The 27,316-nt window shown below is 37.9% G+C and overlaps 1 protein-coding gene across 8 annotated transcripts in view; it reads right to left on the bottom strand.

Moving 5' to 3' along the window:
- SLC4A4 (solute carrier family 4 (sodium bicarbonate cotransporter), member 4) overlaps positions 1 to 27,316 on the bottom strand; it is a 311,607-nt gene that overhangs the window by 29,601 nt on the left and 254,690 nt on the right. For all 8 annotated transcript variants that reach the window (XM_014529484.1, XM_005881630.2, XM_005881629.2 and 5 more), the window contains 3 exons: positions 22,056 to 22,117; positions 14,629 to 14,820; positions 855 to 968 (listed from right to left, as the gene is read on the bottom strand). In XM_014529484.1, coding sequence (XP_014384970.1) covers positions 855 to 968; positions 14,629 to 14,820; positions 22,056 to 22,117 — 368 coding nt within the window. The remainder of the gene's footprint in view (positions 1 to 854; positions 969 to 14,628; positions 14,821 to 22,055; positions 22,118 to 27,316) is intronic.

Raw genomic sequence — 27,316 nt, 5'->3', positions numbered from 1 at the left:
ATCCAGTACATGTTTGCTTAAATGAACCAATGATTAAATGCATGAGAACTTTTCTTTGCTAATGAATATGTGATGGAAGAGATAATGCATATTCTATTTGCTATAACATAGATATCCCTTCCTCACTGAGTAGTTACTAAGCTAAAACTATAGTTAATTTAGTTTTTCTTAGCAAGTATATGGTCTCCATGATGGAAAAAAAGGTTAAGTGTTCTAGAAAATAGGTAAAAAACTTATAACGGAAACTTAGGTATGAAATATTAAGAATGACTGAAATGTAAATTTTAGCTATTGGGCCTGAAAATACCAACAATATAAAATGAATAATTCCTGTATATTCTTTGTAATAATTAAAATGCACATTATACATAAATATGTGTTTACATGGCAGGTAGTTTGGTAGCAGAAAAAGATCACTGAAGTACTAATGTAATTGTGGGTATTTTACTTAATTTTTTGAGCTTAAAAATCAACTTCATAAAATAAGGATGGCGATACTTACATTGCATCCTAGAATTATTATATGGGTCAAAGTGATGAGTTGTATGAAAATACTCTGAATATTTTAAAATACTCTAAATGTATAAAGCAGAGTTTGTAATGTTATCATAAGGTATTTTTCATAAAAATCAATGTAATCTTAACTTTTCACATGATCATTCAGACACTTAATTTTAATAAAGAAACGGGTAAATGTATATATGTGCCTATCAAGAGAACATTTTCAAAATATGTAAAGAAATGGATAATTGTACAAAACTAACTAAGGACAGATATGACAAATTAGAATAATAGGAGGAAGGAAAGAAAGCCAAAGGGTTCTAGGAATGACCAAAAGACAGAAGTTCACCTACCTTGAACTCACTTGGCACAATTAATTTTGGAGTATCCACACCTACCAGGGCATCTGCTACACAAAAGATGAGAATGGACAAGATGATGGCAAAATCACTGATCAGTTTTCTTGCCTGGGAAAATAAAAAAGAAACCAGGACTGTTTAGCACTGGATCCACATATTTGCCCATGTTTGAACTGAATGAAGAAGTCTGTATTTGCTAACAGTTTATATGAACAATTTCATCAACAAGTGAAAGGAGCAGTTATACTGCAGAGAGATTATACTTTAAATTGTTTTTGCATCACTCTGTCACCTGATCAAAAGTAATCTAATCCCACAGAACAGATCAGTGTGAGTGCATGCATTGGGCGAGAAGTCAAAGGTAATATATCCCTGAAATACTGTAGCAACACTTTTCTTGTTTTGCAGCACAAAAGAGACCTGGACAAGGATGAAATCTCAGGGCATATTATAAAAATCTGCACAAAAACATAGATGAGTTCCAGTCCATTGAGTAGACTCAAGACCTCAGAGAAATATAAAGTGATGGCAGATGGAAACTTGATGGCTTCACTAACTTTTTCAAAGAAAATACTTTTCACTCTAGATTAGTCCTTAAAATCTCCAATATGTGAAATATCTGTTCTCCACTGTTAAGGGTGATTGCCATTAATCAACACCTTTAAACTAAGTACGTGGTCAGGACAAGGGCTGGGCTTTATGGGATGTTAGCATTAAACCCAAACCTTTCTTATGGAGTAGGTGCGGAATGGCCATTTCTAAGTCAGCAGGGGAGTGTAGGGTTATTTAGTTGGTTGGCTGTTCCTCTGTGGTGTTTAGTGGCACAGACAACAGCTTAAGAGCATTACTAGAGCAAAGACACCTGAGTTTCCCTATAAGGTACTTACACATCGTAGTGCACAATACGATCATTCAACAAGAACTTGGTACCTAATACTTTGCTTGGCACTAGAAATATCACAGTGAACCAAACAGACACAATCCATGCCTCATGAAGCTTATAGTCAAGTCATTCACAAGGAAGCCTGCTCCTAATTTTAGATAAAACTACGGTTGATTGAGCAGTTACCAAGTTGTCTCAGGGTGAGCAGTCAGTTTTCTGATGCTGCCAGATGAAGAGAGATCACTGATGGGCTGAGTTCTTCGGGCAGTGGGTCTTGTAAAAGAGTAGCAGGAAAGAGGGAGGCAGGAGAGTCAGTGTCAGAGGGATGCAGTGTCAGACAGGCCATTGTTGGCTTTGAAGATGGAGGGGCCACAAGCCATCAGGTGTTCAATGGAACCGGATGTGAAGCAGGAAATTACTGGATGATGTGGGATGTATGCTGAAGGCTGGGGCAGGGATCAATTTGTGACCATTACCAGGTGTCAGAAGCTTGGTACAAACTAGCAGCAGGGCCACAGATGGCCCTTTTGGCCAGAAATTCCTTTCCCTCTTGGAGAGCTGGATGCTGCTAGGTTTAGCTTTCTTGAGAAGTACACACAGAGGAGCAGAAAGCCAGCTCCTATTGGTATCAAATTAATACCAATCACACACAATAATCTCAAGCACAGATAGATGGCATGGATCAATTTGGGCAGAAATTATGGTACAGCAGGGAGAAGCATCTTGTATAGTCAGGTTACCTGGGCTGGAACTCCAGCACCATTATTTCCTATCCTTTCTTAGCGTCAATTACTCCACCTGCAAAATGTAGCCAAGATAATCCCTAAAGATTTCATCAGTTTGTTCTAAGAATTAAATAGGATAAGCCATTGAAAGTGCTTAACATAACACCTGGAATATAATAACCTTTCCTAATATATGTTAACTAGCCCTGACCGGTTTTGCTCAGTGGATAGAGCGTTGGCCTGCAGACTATGGTGGGGTCCCAGGTTCGATTCCGGTCAAGGGCGTTTTTGCAAGTTCCACAGGCCTCTATGGCTGCCAAAACCACTGGAATAACTAAGTAATTCATTGTCAGGAAGTCTTTAAAAAGAATCTTCAAATACAAGAAACAAGAAATAAAAACCCAGCAATAACATGAAACTGCCACTCAGAGCTAATTTCTACAGAAAGAAGATGTTTTCTAGGGACTCAATACTGGAGAAAACTCCCATTTCTTTCTTTTGCTCTCTTTTTTAAATCAATCAACTTTATTTGTTTAACAGAATAAACTGGTGAATATAATAGAATCAGGGGCATAGAAAGGGAGTGGACTGACAATTCTCAGGGGGAAAGGGGTGCGGGGGGTGCAGAAAGAGACTGGACCAAAATCGTACACCTATGGATGAGGACAGTGGAGGGGGGTAAGGGCAGAGGGTGGGGTGGGAACCAGGTGGAGGGGAGCTATGGGGTAAAAAAAGAGAAACAACTGTAATAATCTCAACAATAAAGATTTAATTTTAAAAAAGAAATAAAAACCCAGTAATAACATGAAACTGCCACTCAGAGCTAATTTCTACAGAAAGAAGATGTTTTCTAGGGACTCAATACTGGAGGAAACTCCCATTTCTTTCTTTTGCTCTCTTTTTTAAATCAATCAACTTTATTTGTTAGCACAGTTTTAGATTTACAGAATAGAGAAGATAGTTGAGAGAGCACCATACACCTCCTGTCATAATTCCCTCTATCATTAACATCATGCATTAGTGTGTTATGTTTGGAAATACCCATTTCTTAAGTTTTGTGCAAGTGTTGACACAGGCAGTTCAGGATGATCTGGCAAAAGTGGTCATGGAAGAAGTTTCAGGAATATATTAAGATGTTACAAGAATCTCCCTGGTCCTGTAGGTTATAAATCACTGAAATAACAGAAATCATTCCAAAGGCAAAAAAAAAAAAGTTATTTTTTTCTTTATCACCCTCCTAATCCTTACCCAGTAAATCCAACTTCTTGACAACTCAGATCTACCAGAAGATGTTCAAAACGTTTTATTAAAAAGACAGTGCTCATTTTTTTTTTAAGGAGGCATTCTCAGCTTTCCATAAACTGAACACTAAACCCCTAAACCTACTCTTTCAGCTGTTTTTTCCATTCGAATTAATGGCAACTTATTTTTTCCTAATGCTTAGGCCAAAAATTCCACGTGACTCTTCTGTTTCTCTCACATCCTATACCTACCAGGCCAGCAAATTGCCTTCAAAATATATCCAGGCTCCTGTTACTTCCACCTCTGTTGCTATGACCACCTTTGTCTAAGCCACCACTTTATCTTAACTTGATCTCTTTCAAACACTGCACCTAACTCATCTTCCTGCTTCTACACCACCGCTCCCCGCCCTCATTCAGTACACTGCCAAGGTATCACCCAACATAATCATGTTAAAATTTAGGTCAGATGATGTGTAGGCAAGAATAATACCCCCTAAGAATATCCATGCACTAATTCCTGGAACCTATGAGTACGTACATTACATGACTAGGGAGAATTAAGGTTGCTAATCGGCTGACCTTGAGATTGGAAAAGGGATCTGGTATTATTATGGTGGGTCCAGTGAAATCACGAGGGTGCTCATAAGTGGAAGAGGGAGGCAGGAGAGTCTGTGTCAGAGGGATACCAGGTGGGAAAGATTGGACAGGCCATTGTTGGCTGTGACGATGAAGAAAAGGGGCCACAAGCCTGTAAATGTGGGCAGTCTCTAGAAGTCAGAAAAGGCAAGGAAATACATTTTCCACTAGGGCTTTCAGAAATAACACAGCCCTGCCAGCACCTTGATTTTAGCCCATGTAGACCCATTTCAGACTTCTGACCCTCCAGATCTCAAGACAATAGACTTGTGTTGTTTTAAGCCATCGTGTTTGTAGTAATTTGATATTGCTTCCATGGAAAACTAATAACTAATATAAATAAATAGTTTATCTATTTTAGTATAGTTATTATTTCCCAAATTTATATATCGATATATAAACCTGAGATAGCCCCTCGGCAAAGGCATTCTGGTCAAGTGTGGTGTTATTGAATTTTAAGTATAAAAGCAGCTAAAAGAACAAACGCTAATAACCTTCAGGATTACATTTCTTACAATTTATGGGGGGAAGAGATACTCAGTTTTGCTAAGTGTCCATCAATAAATGGTAATAATGTTGCTTAACCTCATTAAAAAGCACAGCCAGAGTGATGTGTTCTGTATAATATACTTCTATTTCCCTTTCCTCCCCCTTAAATTATACAATTCAGGGCAGTCACAGCAGAATTCACTCCTGCAGAGTGTTTATTGTAAGACATTCATTTCTAAGATACTGGATCCAGTTTAAACTCATAGTCAAGGAAATTGATTTTTCCCAGGCCACTTTTGTATTCAACTCTAAATGCTCTAATTAGAGGATGCAGGTAGGGGAGCTGCTTTAGCAGACCATTCAGGTCCTACCCTACACTAAAAAGGAAGTTTAATCTGAAAGAAGCAAAACTGACAGCAGAACCAGAAAGCATCCTAAAACTGTCAAGCATGGAGTACATATAGCTTATCAGATACACTCCAGGACCTGCGTAACAGGAGCTCTGAGTCTGACTTTAAGGAAATGAGGATTGCTTTCTTTGAGCCCTCCTCACACTTGCAAACACATTTAGAAAAGAAACATGTGAATTTCCTTCCATTTTAAAATTTATTTTACCTTTCATTTTCATCAAACTTGATCTCTTTCAAACACTACAAAATAGCACCCTTTTATGTGTCACTATATCTCTATCCATATATATACCCATGTATATATAGAGAGAAATATTAAATTACAAATGTATAGTTCCTAATACTTCCTAATTCAGTACTAGCTATTACTGGTATTGATTACAAGTGCCAAAGTTTTCATGAGAAAAGCTGTTTGCACAAGATTTCATGCCCAATCCTGTGAATTCAGAGGCCTTAAACCTAACGTGGACAAACATTCTTATAGGTGATTATCCAATCAAATGCTAAGTATCTCCAGGCTCAAGCTTCCATATCCTAGGAATATAAACTATTACAACCTAAGTGAAACACACATTAAGATAACGCATTCCAGACACAAAAGAGCTAAAGGAGTTCATTACTACAAAAGCAGTATTACAAGAAATGTTAAAGGGACTTCTTTAAGGAGAAGAAAAAAATTAAAAAATATGAATGATAACATGGCAATAACTGCATACCTATCAATAATTACTTTAAATGTAAATGTATTAAATGCTCAAACAAAAGACACAGGGAGACTGAATGGAGAAGAAAACAAGCTCCATACATATGCTGTCTAAGAGACTCATTTCAGATCGAAAGACATACACAGACTGAAAGTGAAGGAATAAAAAAAGATATTTCATGCAAATGGAAATTTTGCTGGAATAGCAATACTTAAATCAGGAAAAATAGACTTTAAAACAATGGCTATACTAAGAGACAAAAGAAAAGACATTTCATATACAATAGCCAAGATATGGAACCAGCTAAGTGTCCATTGATAAATGATTGGAAAAAGATGATGTGATACATATATACAATGAAATATTACTTGGCCTTAAAAGGAACTGAAATCTCACCATTTGCAACAACATAGATAGGCCTAGAGGGTATTATGCTAAGTGAATTAAGTCAGAGAGAGAAAGACAAACACCGTATGATTTCAACTATATGTGGAATCTAAAAAACAAAATAAGCGAACAATCAAAACAGAAACTAACTTATAGATAGAGAACAGACTCATAGTTGCCAGAGGGGAGAAGGGTTGGGGGGTTAGGTAAAAACCAGTGAAGGGGTTAAGAAGTACAAATTGGCAGTTACTGGGATATAAAGTACAAAATGAATATTGTAATAACTCTATGGTGCCAGGTGGGTACTAAACTTATGCGGGGGGGGGGGGGCACTTGGGAAGTTATGTAAATGTCTCACCACTATGCTATACACTTAAAACTAATATAATATTAAATGTCAACTGTAATTGAAAAAATAAAAGATGAAAGAAATTTTAAAAAGAAGGTAAGATATATTACAAGGACTTGCCACAAAAAAAGTTTGGTGCTACAACATGATAATTCCCACCTCCATGCATGAAGGAGGAAAAGGAAAGTATGTTTCAACTAAGATTATTTTATACTAGTGACCTGGTGCACGGATTCATGCACATTGAAAGGAAATTAATTAGAAGGTGGCCGGCAGGGTAGGACTGGGCAAGAAGGGCCAGACATGCCCTGGAGCCAACCTCCCATGGTCCTTCCCCAGCGTCTGCGGAGTGAGTAGGGTCCCTCTGGCAGGTGGGGTTCCTCGGGCCGAAACTGGCTCTCCAACATCCCCCGAGGGGTCCTGAAGTGCGAGAGAGCACTCTGCAAAGTTGCTGTCATACAGGGTGTGAAATGCAAACGCAAGTGTGCAGTAAACCAGATTCGGCACCGACAGTGCCCCAACAACAACATAAACCATAGCTGAAGGTGGAATCGCACAGCCCCGCGAGAAATCAGGCTCCCTCCTCTCTGGTTTTGGGGTGTGTCACCTGAGAACCGCCGCTGCCAAGTCACTGCAGCTCTGCAGCTCCTGCATTGAGCGTCTTTCCCCTGGTGGTCAGTGCAGGTCATAGCGACCAGTCAGATGGTTGGACACTTAGCATATTAGCTTTTTATATATATAGATAACCCTGGGTTTGAACTTTTTACTTTACTTTTTACCATCTTTTTCATTATAAAAAGAAAAAGAAAAAATACTTCTGACTCTGCAGAATTAATTACAAAATATCTCAGTTAATCCAGTAAGAAGCAACCAGCTAAAATAAACTACCAAAGCAAAGAAGAAATTAAGTGGATTGGAAGAGAAATTCAAATAGCCATAAGCTGTTCTCTTGTTCTTGGGCAAAACAACCTAATAAATCTATTATAAACATATTCGTCATGAAGGAGGATACTTTATTAATTATTAAGAGAGTCATGATCATCGAGGCGCCACAGTGAGAAGCTGGTTGATTTACAGGGGGAAAATGAATTTGTTTCCTCTGAAGCCACAGAGGACATTCAGTTTTCACTTTGCGAGGCCTGCAGCTGCTCCTGCATTAACTGGGGGAAAGGCTGTGAGCCTGCAGAGCAGTTCCCATGGATGGAGCTGTTAGAGCAGCAGGCACCCCGTGGGTCCTCAATAAACATTAATTTGCGATGTCAACTCCTCTCATGATTGTGGTGCTTGGAAAATGCTAAAAACAACTGTGTATAAAGCATTTATTCTAGATGAACAAAAAGTAAGCCAGACAAATATGTGCCTTTTGGCAATCATGAAAAGGCACACCATACCATGAGAATTTTTACATTTGAGCTCCTAGAAGCCAATGCTATAAAGCACTGTAAAAGAAATAAGCACTGACATCAGTATAGCAATCATAATACACTGTACTTTGAATTAATAATACCTACTATAATTAGAATTCAATAAAAGGAAAGTCTGATTTAGACTCCAGGATTTTAATGCCTTAAGTTCCAGAGTCAGAGAGATTTGGGGGAACAAACAAGGGAATTCATTTGGACAATTTATCTGGGTGGGGCTTAGAACTTGCCAACGGAAATCTACCAGAAAAAAAAAAGTTTTTCCAAGCATGGACAGAGGGGAGTAGGCCTGATGAAGTGGTTCAGCAGCGATGCTAAGGAGACCTCAGCAACCACAGGCCTCTTCCTCCATCCTGCCTTAAAACTGAGCAGTAGAACAAGGAACCAAATGAGTGTGTGCCAGAAGCAAATGATCAAATCCCATGGGAAATACGATGGCCCGGTCTGGTCACTTTATTCCAAACTGAAACTGAAAATCTGGAGTTGAACCAGCACAGTATAAACAGAGGAACAGGAGTCTGCAAACACATCACATGAAAAATGACTGTAGTCCTCAAGAAGTTGTGGGAAGAAACGGTCTTCAAAGATGCGAAATGTGTCCTAGGAAAGACTAAATATGTTCTGTGTAGCTTCAGAGGGAGAAGCAGACCCCGAAGATAGAGGCTGTAGAAAGGCAAATCTATATTTCTATCAAGAATGCTTTCGGAGACCTGAAGTTCCTGTCCCAAAAAGATTCAAGCAGCCCACCGGTGAAAACTTGTTAGGAATTAGGCGGCAACGTTGGATTAGGTGGTAGTCAAAGTCCTAACACTAAAATTGAAAGATTAGGCCTAATTATAAAAATATCTTGACCTTCTAATAGGGTCTTGTATATCCCCCAAAATCATTACTATAAAGGGTTCTTGGGCTATAAAAGATGGTTTTATAATTTATATTAAGGTACAAAAATAAAAATTAAAAAAAAATTCGTAAGTCATGGCTATAAATTAGACAATCTGGAAATGGAGTAGGAGACCATTTTGTGTTAAGGTATGGATTTCAATGCTGGTGACTTTTCTATGATGGACAAGTCAGCTGAGAGTGCTTAGAACCATCAAGCTACCATGGTCAAATTACTTCTTCTGTCCACACACTGCCTTTATGCTGCCATTAAAGCTCTCACAAAGTGATATGGCCAATCGGTGCTCCCAACCTTATTTTTCTTAGGGGTCAACTTAAGTTGACTATTTTTTTTTTGTCAAATGTCCATAAGAACTGAAGTAATTGTAATCTTTGTCAAATGTTTACTGGATTATGTTATATTTACACCTAAATATCCCTTTGTCACTGTTAAGAAAATAATTTATAGAAAAGAATTTTGAATTAAAATCAAGTGTCCTTGACTTTAAAAATTACGTTTCTTGGCACAAAATAACACAATAATTTGAAAATCTGTTTCTCTTTCACTAACAGCAAAGTTATTTTCTGAATGAGTTTCAATAACCAGCCAAATGTCACCCAGTATAAGTAACACTAGACATACAATATATGCCCATTATTTCTTACTTATTTCTTGATATATTACTTATTTTTGTTTGACAGCTTTTACCATTCATCAGAAAGTTTCTGAGAAAAAAAGGAAATAGAATAGAGGTGTCACCTGATTTTTATAGAGTTGTTTATAAACTAAACACATCAAACTTTAATAGAATTGTCACAGGCCAAAATGTCAAACAAAAAACATGTTTCCAAAAATATGTCAATTGTGGAATTCTAGTCTCTCCTGTGTATTATATGGATAAAAACCAAATGCATCACCTAACTGAAATGCTCATGTTTTCACTGACATTTCTGAAGCCATCCATAAAGCCAGTCCTCAAAGACCACCATCAGCTTACTTAAGTCAAAGAAGGCACCAAAGTGTGACCCCAAGGAGATCATAACCATGAATGTGGCAAAAGGATCAAAATGAGTCATTATCATTTCAAAATCCAAAAATCTAACTTATTCAACAAATATGAAGTTCCAACTATGTGTTAGGTCCATGAATTAACTTGTCCTAGTATTGTGTCAAGCACAAAGTTACAATATTTTTTCCATATTGAAAGTATTATACGATATTATATGATATAGAATACTGTTTTGTTTTCTAAATACAGACATCAAAGAACTTTCTGCTCAAGTTTCATCTAAATAAAACATAGGTTTCATAAATTTCACCTGGAATCTACTGATTTTATTTATTTAAATAACTATTACAACTAGGATGCATCATCTATAAAAATCTTACCATTACATTAATTCATGTGAGGGTTTAAATTGTTACTTAGTCTAAGAGGAAAAAGAGAAAATTAAACAGTTAAGAAAAGCATTTTCATGTCAATTATATACATCAGCTGGCCACACTGAATTTGACATATTAAAGTTCCAATAATTTTGCCTAATTCTGAGGGCTCTATAGTTTTATAAATTCTACTCATCACAGTTCTACACTGTCTTTAAGCTTCGGCTTTCATTTTGCTGGCAGATGTGCCGTGATGGCATTTTTGTTCCATGCTTTTGGTCACTTGCTGGAATGGGATTCTGGAAGAATATTTTATGTTTAATGCCCTGAGCCATATGCCACAGAAGATCACAAATGTGATGTTTTGATACTGAAAGACTTTGACTAAAGACTTGAGGCTGATGTAACAGACCAGTAACTGTGTGAGACAGCAGACTGATGCATCCCTCCAACAAGAACAGAGGCACGATGGAATACTGAAATTCCACCCACATCTACTGAGCATTCAGATTCTCTGGAAGTGACTGATATACAAATTGAATTCCTGAGAGCCAGACTAGCAAAGGAGAATTCTTTCATCTTAAGTGTTCATACTGATGGATTGCATGGGTAACTGACTCTGGTCTAGGCAAAGTAATGAGAAACTGAACTAGGGAAACAGAAGTATAAGTGCAAAGGAGAGAGATTATAGCGGGATAATGAGGTTAATTTGACTTAAAAAAAACTTGGAGAGGCAAATGAAATGGACACCATCTTTTGTCAAAACAGATCTATGTTCTATGCCTTTCTACCATGCTCTCTGCATTGGGAGGCTGACCTATGTGGTCTACAATGAGCTCCCTTGCTCTATGGATTCCAGGTGGATTTAGTCCATGGCAACCTGGACAGGCCAACAGAGGAAAGTGAGATCAGAGTACTGATTCCCTTCACTGTATCCCAGTGAAGCTGCTTCACACTGGCTACATCTCTCTATCCAAGGTCACAGTGCCTCTCAAGACAGCTCTCTCTACCCTTCTCTCTTCTTCCAGGTTCCAGCAGCCACTTCCTTTCCACATCCTTTGGGCTGGGATAGTAACAACCCAACTGCTATGAGCACTGGACACTACACTCTCCCTGTGGTTTCCCTAAACTTAACCTCACCTAAGTCCACAGTTTGCTAGGAAAGGGTCCATGTTAGCCAATGGCAGTGCTGCAACTGGACTCTACAGCTTTTGTGTTCCTACATCTGTGCTCTTTTCTTAGAATGCAGCATGTATCTACTTGACTAGTTTCCATGAGTCAAGTATTAAGTACCTAATCTGCATCCAGCATTTTGCTAACTGATATGTGAGGAATAAAATAGAAGTACAACAGCTTTCCAGCAGTTTAAAGTCTTAACTGATTAATAATTCATACAAATGTTTGGAAATGAGTACAAAAGAGACATGACTGTGAAGGCTACAGAAAAATAGGGTGTTTTGTAAGACCAGGGTACTGCCATCTAGTATTAACATTTGGAGATTTCAGAGGTTTCTTGTTGGTGTGAGTGAGAAAGGAGTAACAGGCTTAATTATTGTATCAACAATCAAGGACTAACTAATTTATCATGTTTAAGCATATAAGTTTTAATTGTAGAATATAATATGTTAAGTGTAAGAATCTATAAACCTATCTGCTCCTACCCTATTGAGACCATCCTTCTAAATGACAACTTAAATCAGGGGTGGGAACCTTTTTTCTGCCACCGGCTATTTAGATATTTATAACATCATTCTCGGGCCATACAAAATTATCAACTTAAAAATTAGCCTGCTATATTTGATCAAAAAATTAATTAACTCACCTCTAATGCCTTGGCATGGCCAGACCAAAGGATTTCATGGGCCTTATAAGGCTTGAGTGCCGGACGTTCCCCACCCTGGCTTAACTAAAAACATATGTTGGCAGATGAACAAGCAATTTTTTTACTTATTATTCATGTATATATGTGTGAATTTATGTATGTATTACAACTATTTAGCTGCACATGTGAAGTAAGAAGAGGAAAGTCTGAAAGCCCACACACCTGAACATTGCTTCTTAGAAATAACATGTGTTCTCCTCCTGTTTACTGTATGATTTGGTATATACAATTCTCAACTATGATGGAACCTTCTTAACAGGAACTGTAACTACAAATGCATCATTATTCTATTTTCACATATTCACGACTTTTTCAAGAGCATTTATCAATGGCTGAGAAATCACCTGCTTGGATTCTCCTAAGGGAAAAATTTCTTTAAATCTGAAGAGCTATTTTCAATTTTGAAATTATTGCTGGAAGAAAAAAGGTAATGTCTATATAGACAGTTAAAATTATCTCTATTCATCTTAAGGTTGAAATTAGTTTATTCTGTTAATTACAATTGCTTCACAAAGTTTTCACTTTTCCACTTGCTATGTCTAAATATCAGACTTTGGAAAGTGGATGATGATTCCCAAGATGCTCGGTGAATTAATAATTAAGAAAGAAAAAAGCCTCAATAGAGAAGAAATCATCCTAAAAGACCTTTCCTCAGGAATCTGTTCTACAGGAAACTTTCACCATTGAAGAGGTAGGTCAAGTAAGCATATTTCCCAGTGTGTGAAGGTGTTACAAGGTGAAACATCTTCAGGGACAGGCAGTTAATCTGAATGTGTGAAGTAGCCAAGTCTTAGACAATACAGAGTTGTGAGGACAATAACTACCTGCGAAGTACAGACCCCTAAGGCCTGAAGTGTGTGTATGTGTGTGTACAAATGAAGAACGGCTGGGGCTGAATTCTGCCTGTGGACCACCAGTTTGTGGTGTCGATTTTAGGCAGACTAAGTTGAATACTTCTTTCTACATTTCAACTTTGTGGAAATTTTTCATTCCTTGGGTCAACTAGTTCAAAACATTTCATGTATAGCAGTGGTCTGAATGAGTGTCCCCGCCAAAGTCCATATATTGAAATCCAAACCCCCAAAGAAGATGGTATTAGGAGGTGGAGCCTTGGATTGTGCTTAGGTCATAAGGGTAAAGCCTTTATGAATGAGATTAGTATTTTTATTAAAGAGACACCAAACTGATTCCTAGCCCTCTGACCACATGAGGACACAGCAAACAAGCGATGGCTATGAACCAGAAACAGGGCCTTCACCCAACCATGATGGCTTCTAATCTTGGATTTCCCAGCCTCCAGAACTGTGAGAAATAAATGTCTGTTGTTTATAAGCCTCCCATTCTATAGCATTCTTTTACAGTACCTCAAATAGATTGACAATGACCAACCTACCCCTTTATTTTCAATTTTATAAGAAGAATCAAAGAGTCAAAGTATTAATTTTAAGTTTCATTTCCTAGGCATTGAAAAAAGGAACTTCCTCAAATGCATCTCATGTCTTTTAAGTTCTTCCACTCCTTGTACACAAAACACAAGAGGAAAGACTTCATGAAATTCCAGTATAGAGCAGTTCACTGATAAAAATCAGGTATTATCAAAATTACCTAAGAATTACTGACATCCTAAACACTGAGAACTGAACTGTGAAACAAAGGATTATCTTAGTTTTATTCTTCAGGCGAAAAAAAAAAAAAAACCCACACACACAAAATGCCATTATCTAAATGTTGATCTTATCTTGTACTGTCTCAAAGAATCACAGTTGTGACTTTATGTTCAACCAAGCATATTAATGGGAGTCAGGATGTCTGCACAACTCAACTCAGTCGTCTGTTTTTCCATACCACGGCATTATTATGGGATGGAAAGTTTGGCTAAGATAACACTCATATCTTATGCCAATACTTGTGTAACAACACAGTTGAAGTTTTCTCCCACGGCTCATAATTTAACTACTAAAATACTCAATTGGACATCTGATGAGCAAGAAATTCTACATCAAAATTCCTGATTAATATGAAATGAGTTTTTGCTTCCATACTCAAACACTATGGATTTAAAAGATATTTTCTTTAACTTGTGAATTTTTACATACAACATGCTCCATTTTTTCATTTTAGTACAGTCAGAATTATGACAGTCAGAATTTATGACAGAATTATGTGAGCAAAATCCATGGAAGGTTTTTCAAAGCTGGACTATAATTATTTTAAAAATACATATGCATATGGAAAAAGACTGGAAAGCAAATTTTTAAATGCACAAAATTACATTGGAAAGGTTGAATTACAGGTGCCCTTTTCCTTACATAAAATTGTATCATTGTTGATACAGTGTAAATTCAATGAAAATTATTTAAAGCTCAAGTACTTACCATGGTTGGAAAGTATCGACTGGTTTTGAATTTTTTCAGAGCCATGGAAGTGGTGTAGGTGCCCAAGAAGAGGATGAAAGACATGAGTGTGACATCAGGAACAAAATCGCAGTTGCTCCCCACGAGCTGGCCCCCATGTTTCAAACACTCCTTCTTCGACAAAAGTGCCCAGTCAAAGGTAGCATTGTAGTACTGAAGAAGAAAAACATTAACATTTTTCTAGAGCACACTGACATATCAAAAGCTTTTCTACTTGATGAGCCTATAGGGATTATGCTAAAAGTCTCTGGACAACAGTCTGAAGGCCACCTTTGCAGGGTGACACTGGGTGAGATGTTAATGGGATAACAAGGACGGGTGCCCAGAAGGCTGGCAGTTATTGAAAATACAATGAGAATGTCACAGTCTGTTACCTACTTTGAGCTACAACCTGACAGTCACCTATTTGTTCAACCGAAACAAACCAAGTCCTTCTTTCCCATCAGTCTTCCTGAGAGTAAACTGAGGCACAATATCCTGTCTCAAAATGTGAGAGTCTGAAACACGGTTGTTCAAAAGTACTTACTTTTGTAGTGAGCAGCTCCTTATGCTTCAAGCTTTTAATGCACTAAAAATTAGTATATTGTTAACTATTCATTTACCCAACAGTTTCACAAATGAGCTATTTGTTTTCTAAATAACTAGAGTTGAAAAATTAAGGAATACAACTATAAAATGTTGATGGGCCCTGCTTTTTCAATGTACATCCTGATAAAATATAGCTTTTTTTCTTGTTGACTCCAGGTCTGCATCATGAGCATCCCTCATTGGAAAGTGCAGTAATGGGCTGTGGTGTTGAGTATGGGATATCCATCCATCCCTACATTACATGGCCTCAAGCTCAAAGGTCAATTTTCAAATTTCCTTCTCCTAAGTTGCTGTCATGTTGTCAGTGTTGTGCTTCTCAAGAACAGCTCACTCCTGTTCCTATTTTCTGTTTCTGCTATTCAGGAGAATCCTTTTGCTAAGGTAATGAATAGGCCAGTGCACCCATCCCCAGCTGCTCTGAGTTTTAGCCTCGACCAGCTCACAGCTCCCTCCTCCTCTAGAGAACTGCCTTCAGCCTAAGTCAGAGCTACCTCACCTGGAATGTTATACCCTCCTGAAGCCAATTACTGACCACACTAATGGGGTGCTACTGACTGAATATTTGGGCTCCCCTAAAACTCAATGTTGAAACCTAATTCCCTATGTGATGGAGGTGGAGCCTTCATGAATGGGATTAGTGTCCTTATAAAAGGGACCCCAGAGAGCTCCCTTGCCCTTCTGCCATATGCGGACATAGTGAGGAGAAGGCTGTCTATGAGGTAGAAAGCACATCCGCACCAGATACTGGATCTGCCAACACCATGATATTGGACTTTCTCTTGGGTACAGGGCTAATGGGTATGTTATGTGTAAACAGAAGAGCTATTTGAGGATACCTTGCAAATAAGTGTGGAAAGGGAAATTTCTCCTGTCCTTTGGAAGCAATAATTCTACCTCAAACCAAATGCATCCTCAGTACCATTTACTGTACAATGAATTCTCTTGATATGTTAATAGGAGTGATCTAGTCAAAAAAGATCATACATATAAAAGAAGACTTTCTGGACAGGAAACGTGCTATATTTTTATAGAACTCAACATGTAAAGTGCTCACACTTTTCTTTTACAACAACAACAAAAATAAACTCTAAATCATTCCCTGAAATATCTTTTCTATATTAGCTTCAACTTAAAAACATCTGAATTGCATAATTACTCCTTTATCAAATTCTGCTCCTGAGAGTTGATTAATCATGTCTCATTTTGTTTTTTCAAATTTCTGCAAATGGATGTTTTCAGCAGAATACATTTAAAGTTTAGAGGTCATGATAGGTAACAGATTTCTTTGTTTTAAAACCAGCAAATATTTACTATAATTTCAGTTAGGGTCTTTTTTATCTGCAGAATGACTTTTTTTTCAATTTCCACCTGAGGATATGTTTTTATTGATTTTTATTTTAAAGAGAGAGGAAGGGAGAAAGAGAGAGAAATAGAATTTTTTTAAAAAATCAATGTGAGTGAGAAACATCCATTAGTTGCTTCCCGTATATGGGCCCAACCTGGGATCGAACGGGCAATCTAGGTATGTACCCACAACCTTTTGGTGTCTGGGATGAGGCTCCAACTAAGCCACCCAGCCAGGGCCAGAATGTTTTTTTATAACTAGAGTTCCCAAAGAGGTAGGCTGCATTAAAATAATCCCAACAGGAAGTTTTATTGATTTTCTTACAGAGATTCAGGTTGAAGTGAAAACTATACACACGTACGTGAAACGATGAAGATGTTTTCTTGCTTACACACAATGCTTCATTCACTTATCCATTAAGTCCTTTATTCAAACCTTACTGAGTTCTCACCATGTGGAGGGACTGACAGTGAGTGGACCAGGTGGGTCAAAGCAGATTGTCCGTGTAAATGGAAAGTGAGAAAAAAAAGTAAAGGGAATGGGACCAAGTTTCTGGTGGTCTTAACTGAGGTCAAGCTCGTAGAAGAAGATTTTAGTCTGTTTATCTGGATCTCATCTTCTAGGGACCCTGTTTATATTAAGCGGATTTGTTTCTAACTCTTAAAAGTAGAATGTATACTAAAATATTGATTTCAAAATTTAAAATACTATAGCATCCTCTCCAATCACAAAAGTGGGGGCTAGATGAGAGAGGATGGGCAGAATGTTGACAGTCTCTGAAGCTAGGTTATATGTATGTGGGTTTCCCTGTGCTATGCTCTTTACTTTAGTGCACGTTTTACATGTTCCATAATAGTTTAAAAACTAGGCACTAGGCACATGTAATCTTCAAGGAGATTTAAGGACAGAGTGGTTCCTGCACTTATCTTTCTCAATGAGAGAAAAGCATAAGGACGCTACGCACAAGAAGATAAACATGACATTCCATTTCCTATTGAAATGAATGTTCACTCCTTGAATTGCCCAGAAGGTATATGAAATCAAAGCACTTTTGCTTTCATGTCTGGCTGCCAAGCAGAATATATGAGACTATAATACTTCTTAGTCCCAGGATTAACAGCATCTCCATGTAGACATGATATGCTTTTCTGGGTAATATAATAAGGAAAAAAATTGAAAAATTAAAAATTCTACATTGCTCTCTTTTAGTATAGACTGGTAAAATATATGCCTTTTTAAATATATATAAATGATGGTAATGCTATAAATAAAAATCTCAAGGTTAAATAGAACATGTACTCATTTAGGGTTCTTCCCTGCAGTGGGTGAGTCAGATTTGCAGTAATCTACAATCTTATTTTATGATGGACAGGATGCATTTGAGCTTCACTTGTCTGTATTATATGTATTATTGTAAAATATCACAACTAATTAGTTAAGATTCAGGAAGTTGTAGGATACCGTCACAGCTGGATAAGCTATAAAATCATAATTTTTAAACATCCACCAGAAATGAGGATGCAAAGAAACCTAAATAAATTCCAAAAAGTTACAAAACCTTCAAAAGCTTCCTCACCCTTGGCAGAGTAGCAGGTGGAAGATAAAGCAACTACAGATGGAAGTAAGGAGAAATAAGCCAAATCTTAAATGAATTTTTAATAGCTGCCTAACTGCCGGTTAGGATTCTGAGGGGCCCCAGGCATAAATGGAGCCTGTATACACCCACCAAACTTTCTCACAGTCTTTGCCGTGTGCCCGGGTAGCATAGAGAAGGCCGGAGGTTAGATAAAATTGCTGCAAGAAATCCTCCCTTAGACCCAGAGCCTCCACCAAATGCAAGAAAGCCCCTTTCCTAAGACAGGAGGCAGGGCAGGAGAGCTGAGAGAAAACCCTTGGAGCCATTCAGGCACTTTTGACTAAAGAGGACTAAGGCATCTGACCCCTAGAGATTGAGGCAGAGCAGTCAGAAAAAGAAAGATCTCTCAAAGCCCAAAAGCTGGGGCATAGAACAAGATCTAGAACATTCCATGGGGCATTCTGGGATGAGGGGGGTGTTCTTGTTTGGGGTGGCAGTTACATGAATGTATAAAATGCATGGCTTAAAACCGGTTTGGCTCAGTGTATAGAGCGTCGGCCTGCGGACTGAAAGGTCCCAGGTTCGATTCCGGTCAAGGGCATGTACCTGGGTTGCGGGCACATCCCCAGTAGGAGATGTGCAGGAGGCGGCTGATCGATGTTTCTCTCTCATCGATGTTTCTAACTCTCTATCACTCTCCCTTCCTCTCTGTAAAAAATCAATAAAATATATTTTTTTAAAAATGCATGGCAGTGAACACGTAAGAACTGCACATTTTCCGACAGGCCTCAATTTACTAAAAAACAATTTATTTATTTATTTATTTGACTCTTATACCGGGTGGAGCAAAAGTAGGTTTACAGGTGTTTGTATGGAAAATAATGCAAAAGGTAATCAATAATAATACAAGAATAAACTTTGTGATTTGTGTACTGACAACTATAAGCCTACTTTTGGTATCTTGGGTGTAAATACTATTACCATCACCAGTTTACAAATGGGAAACAGAAGTTTCCACAGGATATTTTTAAAATTTTTTTTATTGATTAATTTATTACATATGTGTCCTTATCCCCACGTTACCCCCTACCCCCCGACTCATGCCCTCACCCCCCTGTTGTCCGTGTCCATTGGTTAGGCCTATATGCTTGCATATAAGTCCTCTGGTTGATCTCTCCCCCTTACCCCCACCCTCCCCTACCTTCCCTCCGAGGCCCAACGGTCCAGTCGATGCCTCTCTGTCTCTGGATCTGTCCTTGTTCATCAGTTTATGTTGTTTATTATATTCCACAAATGAGTGAGATCATGTGGTATTTATCCTAATCTGACTGGCTTATTTCACTTAGCATAATGCTCTCCAGTTCCATCCATGCTGTGGCAAATGGTAAGAATTCCTTCTTTTTTACAGCAGCATAGTATTCCATTGTGTAGATATACCACAGTTTTCTAATCCATTCATCTGTTGATGGGCACTTAGGCTGTTTCCAAATCTTAGCTATGGTGAATTGTGCTGCTATGAACATAGGGATGCATATATCCTTTCTGATTGGTGTTTCTGGTTTCTTGGGATATATTCCTAGAAGTGGGATCACTGGGTTTCCACAGGCTATTAAGTAGTGGAGCCTTGCATTTGAAGCTAGGCAGTCTGACACAAGAACTCAATATCTGCAAGTCTTCTACATGAAACAGTTGTGATTACTCAAACAATGGAAATGGGCAAATTTTGGAGTTGGAAAGCCCTAAGTTCAAATCCTGGTTTTACCATATACTGGTGATATGGCCTTTGGAAGGTCAGTTAACCTTTCTAAGCCTCTGTTTCATCTATAAATTACAGGTTACATAATAGCTCACAAAGTTATTGTAAGGATTACAGACAATTAATGTAAAGAGTCTGTCCCCTAGTAGGTGCTTAAAAAATGGTAGTTATTGCTGATGATAATAACCATATTACCTCTTCAATACTCATTTCTAGATTATCTACCTATATATTGTCTGTGTGTGTGTGTGTCTATGCAAAGTACACACAAAGGAATTGATATGGATAGAAAAGGAGAGATGAAAATAGAATAAACATTATCTTTCATAATTAAATATACACATATGCATATTTTTTCCTAATTTTTTCTCTGAACATAGCCACTTAACAATTTAACTAAGGTGTGCAATTAATGCTCACAGGAGGGGCTGCTGCCCTGAAATATACAGCACTCATAGGAACTGAGAGAGTAAACATTTCAATTTGCAAACACTGAAGCATCATGGTGCTTCAGTGTTTCCAATATCACAAGTCTTGGAACTACCCAGACTTCAATTCTTTGTTCTACAAATTTATGGCTATGTGACCTAGAGCAAGAAAGATTTCTTACCTTCTGGAACTTCAGTTTCTTTCATCTAGCAAATGGAGATAATCATGCCTGCTAGTTTGTGTTAATGATTATAATATATATTAAGGTTCATAGTGATTATAAGACATGTACAACACCTTGTTGGTAGCAGACGCTCTATAATTGGCAGTTAAATTATAATCATCATTGTGCCTTTATATCCTCTATCATAGTCACAAACTGCCATTTGTTTTCCATGAATCTTACAGTGTCATCTGACTATAATTACGATATATCAATTACTGAAGTCTCCCCAGGTCTTGCCCAAAGACAGGGCTTAAAAATTCATTAATTTTATAGCTTTCCTTGATTAGTTACAAAAATAATTAGGTTAGGAACAATCTCTTTTTAAGTCAGTGGAAGCGAGTGTTTTATTAATTTTTATTGTTTACCCTTTTAATTAAATACACTTTTAAATTTTTAGATTTTAATTAAAATTCTTTAAAGTCTAAAAGAGAGTATTTTTCTCTGTATTTTAAATCAAATCCTTTCAGGCAATAGGCTGGCTGGCTCAAAGATTGAAAACTGAACTCTTTTCTCAATGTGGCTTTTAAAAGGTATATGCACATACACACACACACACACACACACACACACACACTCAAATGTGGAAGAAATAAAGAGGCTATATTTGGGGAAAGTAAGAGAAAACTTTTAAAAAGTTAAGAGAGCCACAGACTATGAAAACAAGAGAGAAATAGGGTCAAGTGAGAGTTGTCCAGGAAAGATACAAAACATCATCTTTGAAAGGGATGTTGTGTGTAATACCTGCAGAAGTGTTCTGGTCTCCTGAGAGATGGGCACTCTATCAATACAAGGTATTATGGTTTCCGTCTTTATAAGTGAGAGATTGATAGTCTTTGGTCAGAGTCCATGTCCAGGGTAGGAGGAACGAAATGGGAAGTGTGAGACAGCACTTTCCTCTTTTTCTCCAGCACAAAAGTCTCCTTCCAGTGTGTGACCTTCCATGCAAAATAGCTCATTTTTAAAACTTAGTTCAAGTCTCTTAAAGACCCTTGGTTACTTGCCATGGGAAAGGATATCATGTGACAGAGGCTGGGTGTTTTTCTAAGTGACAGGGGAAATGTCCCGCTACAATCACCCTTTAGTGAGGAGAACACAGTCAGAAGAATTCCTAATTGTACTAGGAACAGAGAGAGGACACCATGCTCTCATTTCTCGACTCCCCTCACTTTACCTTGTGAAAATATTTCAAGGTGACAGTTAATTGGCTAAGCAGTTAAATTCCTAAGCAGGTTTAAAAAGCATGCGGTAGAAGAAAATATTCACTCCAGTTTTTAAAAAAACACACACAAAAGAAAAAGCAAGCTAAATAGAGCAAGGAAAGTGTTATTTCTGTCCTTCTACCATCACTGAGTGTTAAACGTGCTTGGGCTAGGCTTGCTGAGTGGCAGGAGACATCACATTATGAATATAATAATTAGGGTATACAATGTGCAAGTGTACAAGTGGCTCCGAATATTAAGTCACTTACCGTGTCAGTAGTTGGCAATTCCTCTGGAGCCAATGTGGTGTCATTAGATATTGAGATATTAACTGTAAGAAAAAGATAATTTTTACTAAATAAGTAAAATGTAAATGACAAAAAAAATGCAGAACTGGTCATCTAAAACTGCAGGGTTAGGCATTACAAATATCTTCAATAACAATATAAGGGCACAATTGATTTTTCTTTATTAAAACTACTAGAGGCCTGATGCACGAAATTCATGCAAGAGTAGTCCCTTCCCCTGGCTGCCAGCACCCGGGACCCGGGCTTCCCTTGCAGCCCCAGCTTTGTCTGGAAGGTCGTCTGGAAGGATGTCCAGTCTAATTAGCATATTACGCTTTTATTATTATAGATATTTACCTTTCACCTAGATAATCAAAAATTTGGACACATCTGTCATACTCTAATCTGGTAAGAAACATGGCAAATATTGAATGAGAAAGCACTAAAATTTGTTTTGGGTTTCATACTTCGGTGGAAGACATGGCTGTTAACAAATTGATGACTGCCTTCACGTAGAGTCAAACTCACAAACTGGAGTTTCACTAAGTAAGAGTCAACCTCTTGGGAATTTTTGGAAGTCTGGACTGTATATGAGAAATGTGTGAAAACAAAACAAAAAAAAAACCACAGTAATTAATAAATAATAAATTATATACTAGTGCATATAATTGGGATGAATATTTAATCTAATTTTTAAAATTATTTCATCTAATTTGACATTATTTGTAGATGTTACCTGCACATTTCATTTTATATCCAAATTGCTAATTATTGTTTGGTCCCCAAGCACCACCCCTTCCCCAAGCTCCTAGCCTGTCCTTTTAGTTTGCCATGGTGTAGGTCTCCACTACATAAACTTTTAAGGAGAACCAAACAGGTTTATTTGACTGTGAACTTTCAAATGTAAGCTCTATCAGGGAAGACTAGAAGGGGCATGTCTTGTTCACAGCATTTCCACAGAATCTGCCCAGTTTGGCACTTAACTAACAGGAACTCAAAAATATTTGTTTATTATTCAATCTTTAAAAAGAAGGAAATCCTGCCATTTGCAGCAACGTGGATAAACACGAAGCACTTTAATGTTAAATGAAATGAGCCGAAGACAAAGACTAATACTGCCTGGTATCACTTATAGGTAGAATCTTAAGAAAAGAAAAAATAGGTCGAACTCAAAAAAAAACAGAGAGTAAAATGGTGGTGGCCAGGGGCTGGGGGTGGGGAAATAGGGAGAGGCCGGTAGAAGGGTACGAACTTTCTCTATAAGATGAATAAGATCTAAGGATCTAATGTAACACATGATGACTATAATTAATAATACTGTATTACTTCATTAAAATTTGCTGAGAGTAGAACTTAAGTGTTCTCATCAAATAAAATAAATATGTGAGGTTGTGGATGTGTTAATTAACTTGATGGGAAACCTTTCACAATTCATATGTAAATGAAATCATCCTGTTGTACACTTTAAGTATATTAAAATTGTTTTTGTCAATTATACTTCAATAAGGCTGAAAAGTATTTGTTTATGGTCAATAAAAGAAGCTAGGAAAGGGGCCATTTAATTTGTAGTCACGAATGAGAGCAGATAAAGGCAAACACAAGGAAGTAAGGAAATAAATAAAAAGAGGGAAGATATTTAGCTTAAGTCCTAGTTCTTCTCAGTTTGAGAGTCCATTCTGATCTTTGAAGGCTCTGGAACTGTTAAATTTTTAACCTAAAGCTGGTTGCTGCCAAGCGTTCCCATTTCCTCCGTAAAACAAGCACGCATACAAACTGTTTGCTTACTAGAATGTTCTGTTTCCTTACAGGTCACAGAAAGAATCAAAACAGGTGAAAGGATGCTTGGCCCAAGCGATACAACCAAACATGCATCCACTCCCAAAAGATCGATGTTAGCAAATTATCTTTCACAAAACCTAGATTTTTATTACCATTTTGTTCTAAAGGCTTGAAGGACATTTCTCACATTACTCCATTTGTTCACTTAAAAACACACAAGCCCATCAGCAGGTATACTTTTATACCCCCTTTGTGTTGAGTGGGACTCTGGACCACGCTCTGCCAGGGTTCTTGCCCAGGGCTACAGGGTCAATCCAAAGTAGAGTTGGTACCCAAACCTGCTCAGCATTCTTTCTTTTCCTACCCAGCATTTCTAACTATCAAAATCAAGATGATGCAGGTGGCCACAGAATGCAAGGTGGGAGAGCAGTTGCTAGTGTTAGATGATGTCAATCTTGACTGGAACTGAAATGTCTGAGTGTTGGGAAGAAAACAGCATATGTGCAACCACAGGCACTACTTAGATGGGGCCTGGGAAGCCGCTCGTCCTGAGCCAGGTTCTTGAATGCAATTTTATGAGCTTCCTGCACAAAGCAGTGAAGGTCTTTTCGCAACACACTTCTCTGCATAAAAACAAGGAGCGGGGAGGGAGGGGGAAAGACAGTCAATGCTTTCCGTGTGTGAAATGAATGACAGGTAATGAAGACCATGAGGAAACTAAAATAGGATTCCAGTCTGAACTTTTAGCAACTGCTCTTAAGTTTTGGGGACACGTCAATGCTGTTCATAAAATTCCTTTTATCTTTTTAGTTTTCCTCGGAGTCAAGCTCCTAAATAAAGTACATAGGCTCTCAAAACACCAAAAGACCAGTATCAAAAGGACAGTAAAAAAATATCAACTCTTCATACTTATTTTAATAAGCAGCTGCTTCAAGAGAAAGACTTTAAAAGAAATATGTAAACAAGCACTTCCACAAATATATATTGGCAGAATATGGTAGAGTCCATAAATAAGATTAAAAGTTAATTTATTTAAGCTCACAGAAGAAAAAATGACTAATTCCAATTGGGAGCTTGGTCTACAAGAGCCATTGGTCACCGTTTGAATCTAGAATTTGATACATGATACACATACGATGCAAATATTTTGGCAACCAACTGCAGAATGGTCTGTTTATGTAGAATTTGCAATATCCTTAATTAGGATTCTGGAAAGGTCAAATGGAAAAGTCAAAATACACTGCACTCGGCCTGTCCTCACTATTTGCTGAGCACCGGGGCTTATGAAGCAAAGGAAGTCTTTGCCCTAAGAGCCTGGCTCATTTAGAATCAGCCGCTTGTTATCGGGACAGTCTGTGCCCAATACTTGGTTTCAGGGAGTTTCCGCAGGTTGATCGTTTTATGTTACTTGGATTTTCACTTCCTGATCCTCCTTCCCACGTATCAAATTCTAGCTGATCCTCTGGAACAGGGGAATGAACGTGGTCAGTAAGAGACATTTAAACCCGTGTCTGTGAGTTTTCACTCTTTAGCTGGCTTTCCTTTCTTTATGTTTCATGAGAGATCTAGAGAAAGAACGGGCTGTAGGAGCTATCCGTGGACACATCCATGTGTCCTTGCTAGTATACCTTCTGCAGAGGGACTATCAACTGCATTGCTTAATGCTGTCCTTCTTTATCCTCTAGTAACCTGGCACCAGGAACCACCCCATGACTCCTCTGCTTTACACATCAGCAGGAACTGTACCATCAGGAACACACGCAAAAGCTCACTTAAGACCACGAGGTCAAGTACGAGCAACAACTGGCCCCTGAGGCAGATCTGTCAGCTTTGATGTACTACCACATCACAATGGAGAGAAAGGGACACTGGGAGAACTGGGCTGAAATTCTGGCCCCGCTACCTTCAGAAGCACAGGGTCTCCAAACTCCCTCGCCACATAATCTGGAGGAAGTTACATCACTCCTCTTGACTACAAATCCCTCATTTGTGAAATTGGATTTAGAACTATCTACCTCAGAAGGTTACTGTGTGGATTAAATAAGACATTGTAGGCATAAGTGTTAGCACAGGGTCCAGTACCAGGTAAGAGCTAAATAAATGGTAGCTAAGATTATTACTAGCTTTACTAATATGACCTGGAAAAAGCAGAATTATATCCCTGGAGAGAATGTCAGCTAACTCCCAAATTTATGTGATAATTAAATGCATATGTATTATAGTACATATATTAAAATGTAGTTTATGGAAATCCTCTAGTAAAATGGCTGGTATTGGGAGGGTGCTTCAAAAAAGTCAACCAAATCTGAAACTATACCCTCCGCATAGCTTGTGGGGTTACAATCATGTGAAACTGACTAACCTGCTCTGAATCAGAATACATTTAAGAGTATTCGTCATGACAATAAAACTTTAATGTTTTAGTCCATTCTATTTCAGCAACATCTTTAGGGAATTCAGTAACTGGAAAATAGATACAGAATAAAACTGAATAAGCTCCTTGCCTATCTGGTCATATCAGCTTTCATTAAGGGCCCTGGAAAATTGGAGCACACATGTGCCTCTGGAGAAAGTCAAATATTTATGCTTTCAATTTCTAGATCAATAAAAAAGCAAAGTGGCTTTTGTAGGGATGACAAAGCAAATGAGGGAAACTCTGAGAGAAGTAGCTCTCAGGGAAATTACCTGCCAGTATTTCAGCCTTTAATCTTAAAACAGAATTAATAGAAAGTTTTTCTTCACTCTTTCTTGTTATTATCCTTTCTGTTTTCCTACGTATCATTACCAGGCCTGATGCTTGAGATTTTCACTATATTCAGGCAAGTTCAGGTTATGACCCGCTTGGGGCACGGACGCTTTCCCATGTTCACTGTGATCCTGCACTGGACGTTAAAGAGCTGAGCTGCTACCTGTATTAAGCTGGATATGTTTAGCCACAAAACTTATAGAAGTATTTTCACAAAAACTTCTCTTTCATATTCACTTACCTGACCTTTAGCATATGAAGAGACATTATTCAGGGGTATGTTTTTAACATCTGTGTTTTATACCAACCCTAAGCTAGAGAAATTCCAGGTCTGGTGATTATCCAAATTCATTGCTTTTCCTTTTCTGGTTCCTGCTGCAAGCATGTACAGAAAGTGCTGAAAGATAGGTTGGGACAGTAAAAGGAAGCTAAAACGATGGGTCCTTCAAATATCTTTGCTTTTCTTAAAAGACTCTATTACCATGAATGATAAAATGTGAGCGGTGCGGGTGCAGCGTCCTTGCAAACAGAAGCCTGAGCAATGCTGCAGCAGAGGGCCTAGGGCTTCCCCTTTAACCATCAGTCTATGGTTTAAACCTACTTTATAATCTAAAGAGGGAATGACACATAATAAAAAAAATTTACATAGAATATGATGCAGGTCACGGAAGATAAGTTAGGATTATCTTTTATTTCCTAATTTTCTTTTAATGGGCTT

Source organism: Myotis brandtii, unplaced genomic scaffold, assembly GCF_000412655.1.
Source record: "Myotis brandtii unplaced genomic scaffold, ASM41265v1 scaffold681, whole genome shotgun sequence".
NCBI lineage: Eukaryota > Metazoa > Chordata > Mammalia > Chiroptera > Vespertilionidae > Myotis > Myotis brandtii.
The sequence above is the reverse complement of the archived record's forward strand: the minus strand, read 5'-3'. Positions and strand labels throughout refer to the sequence as shown.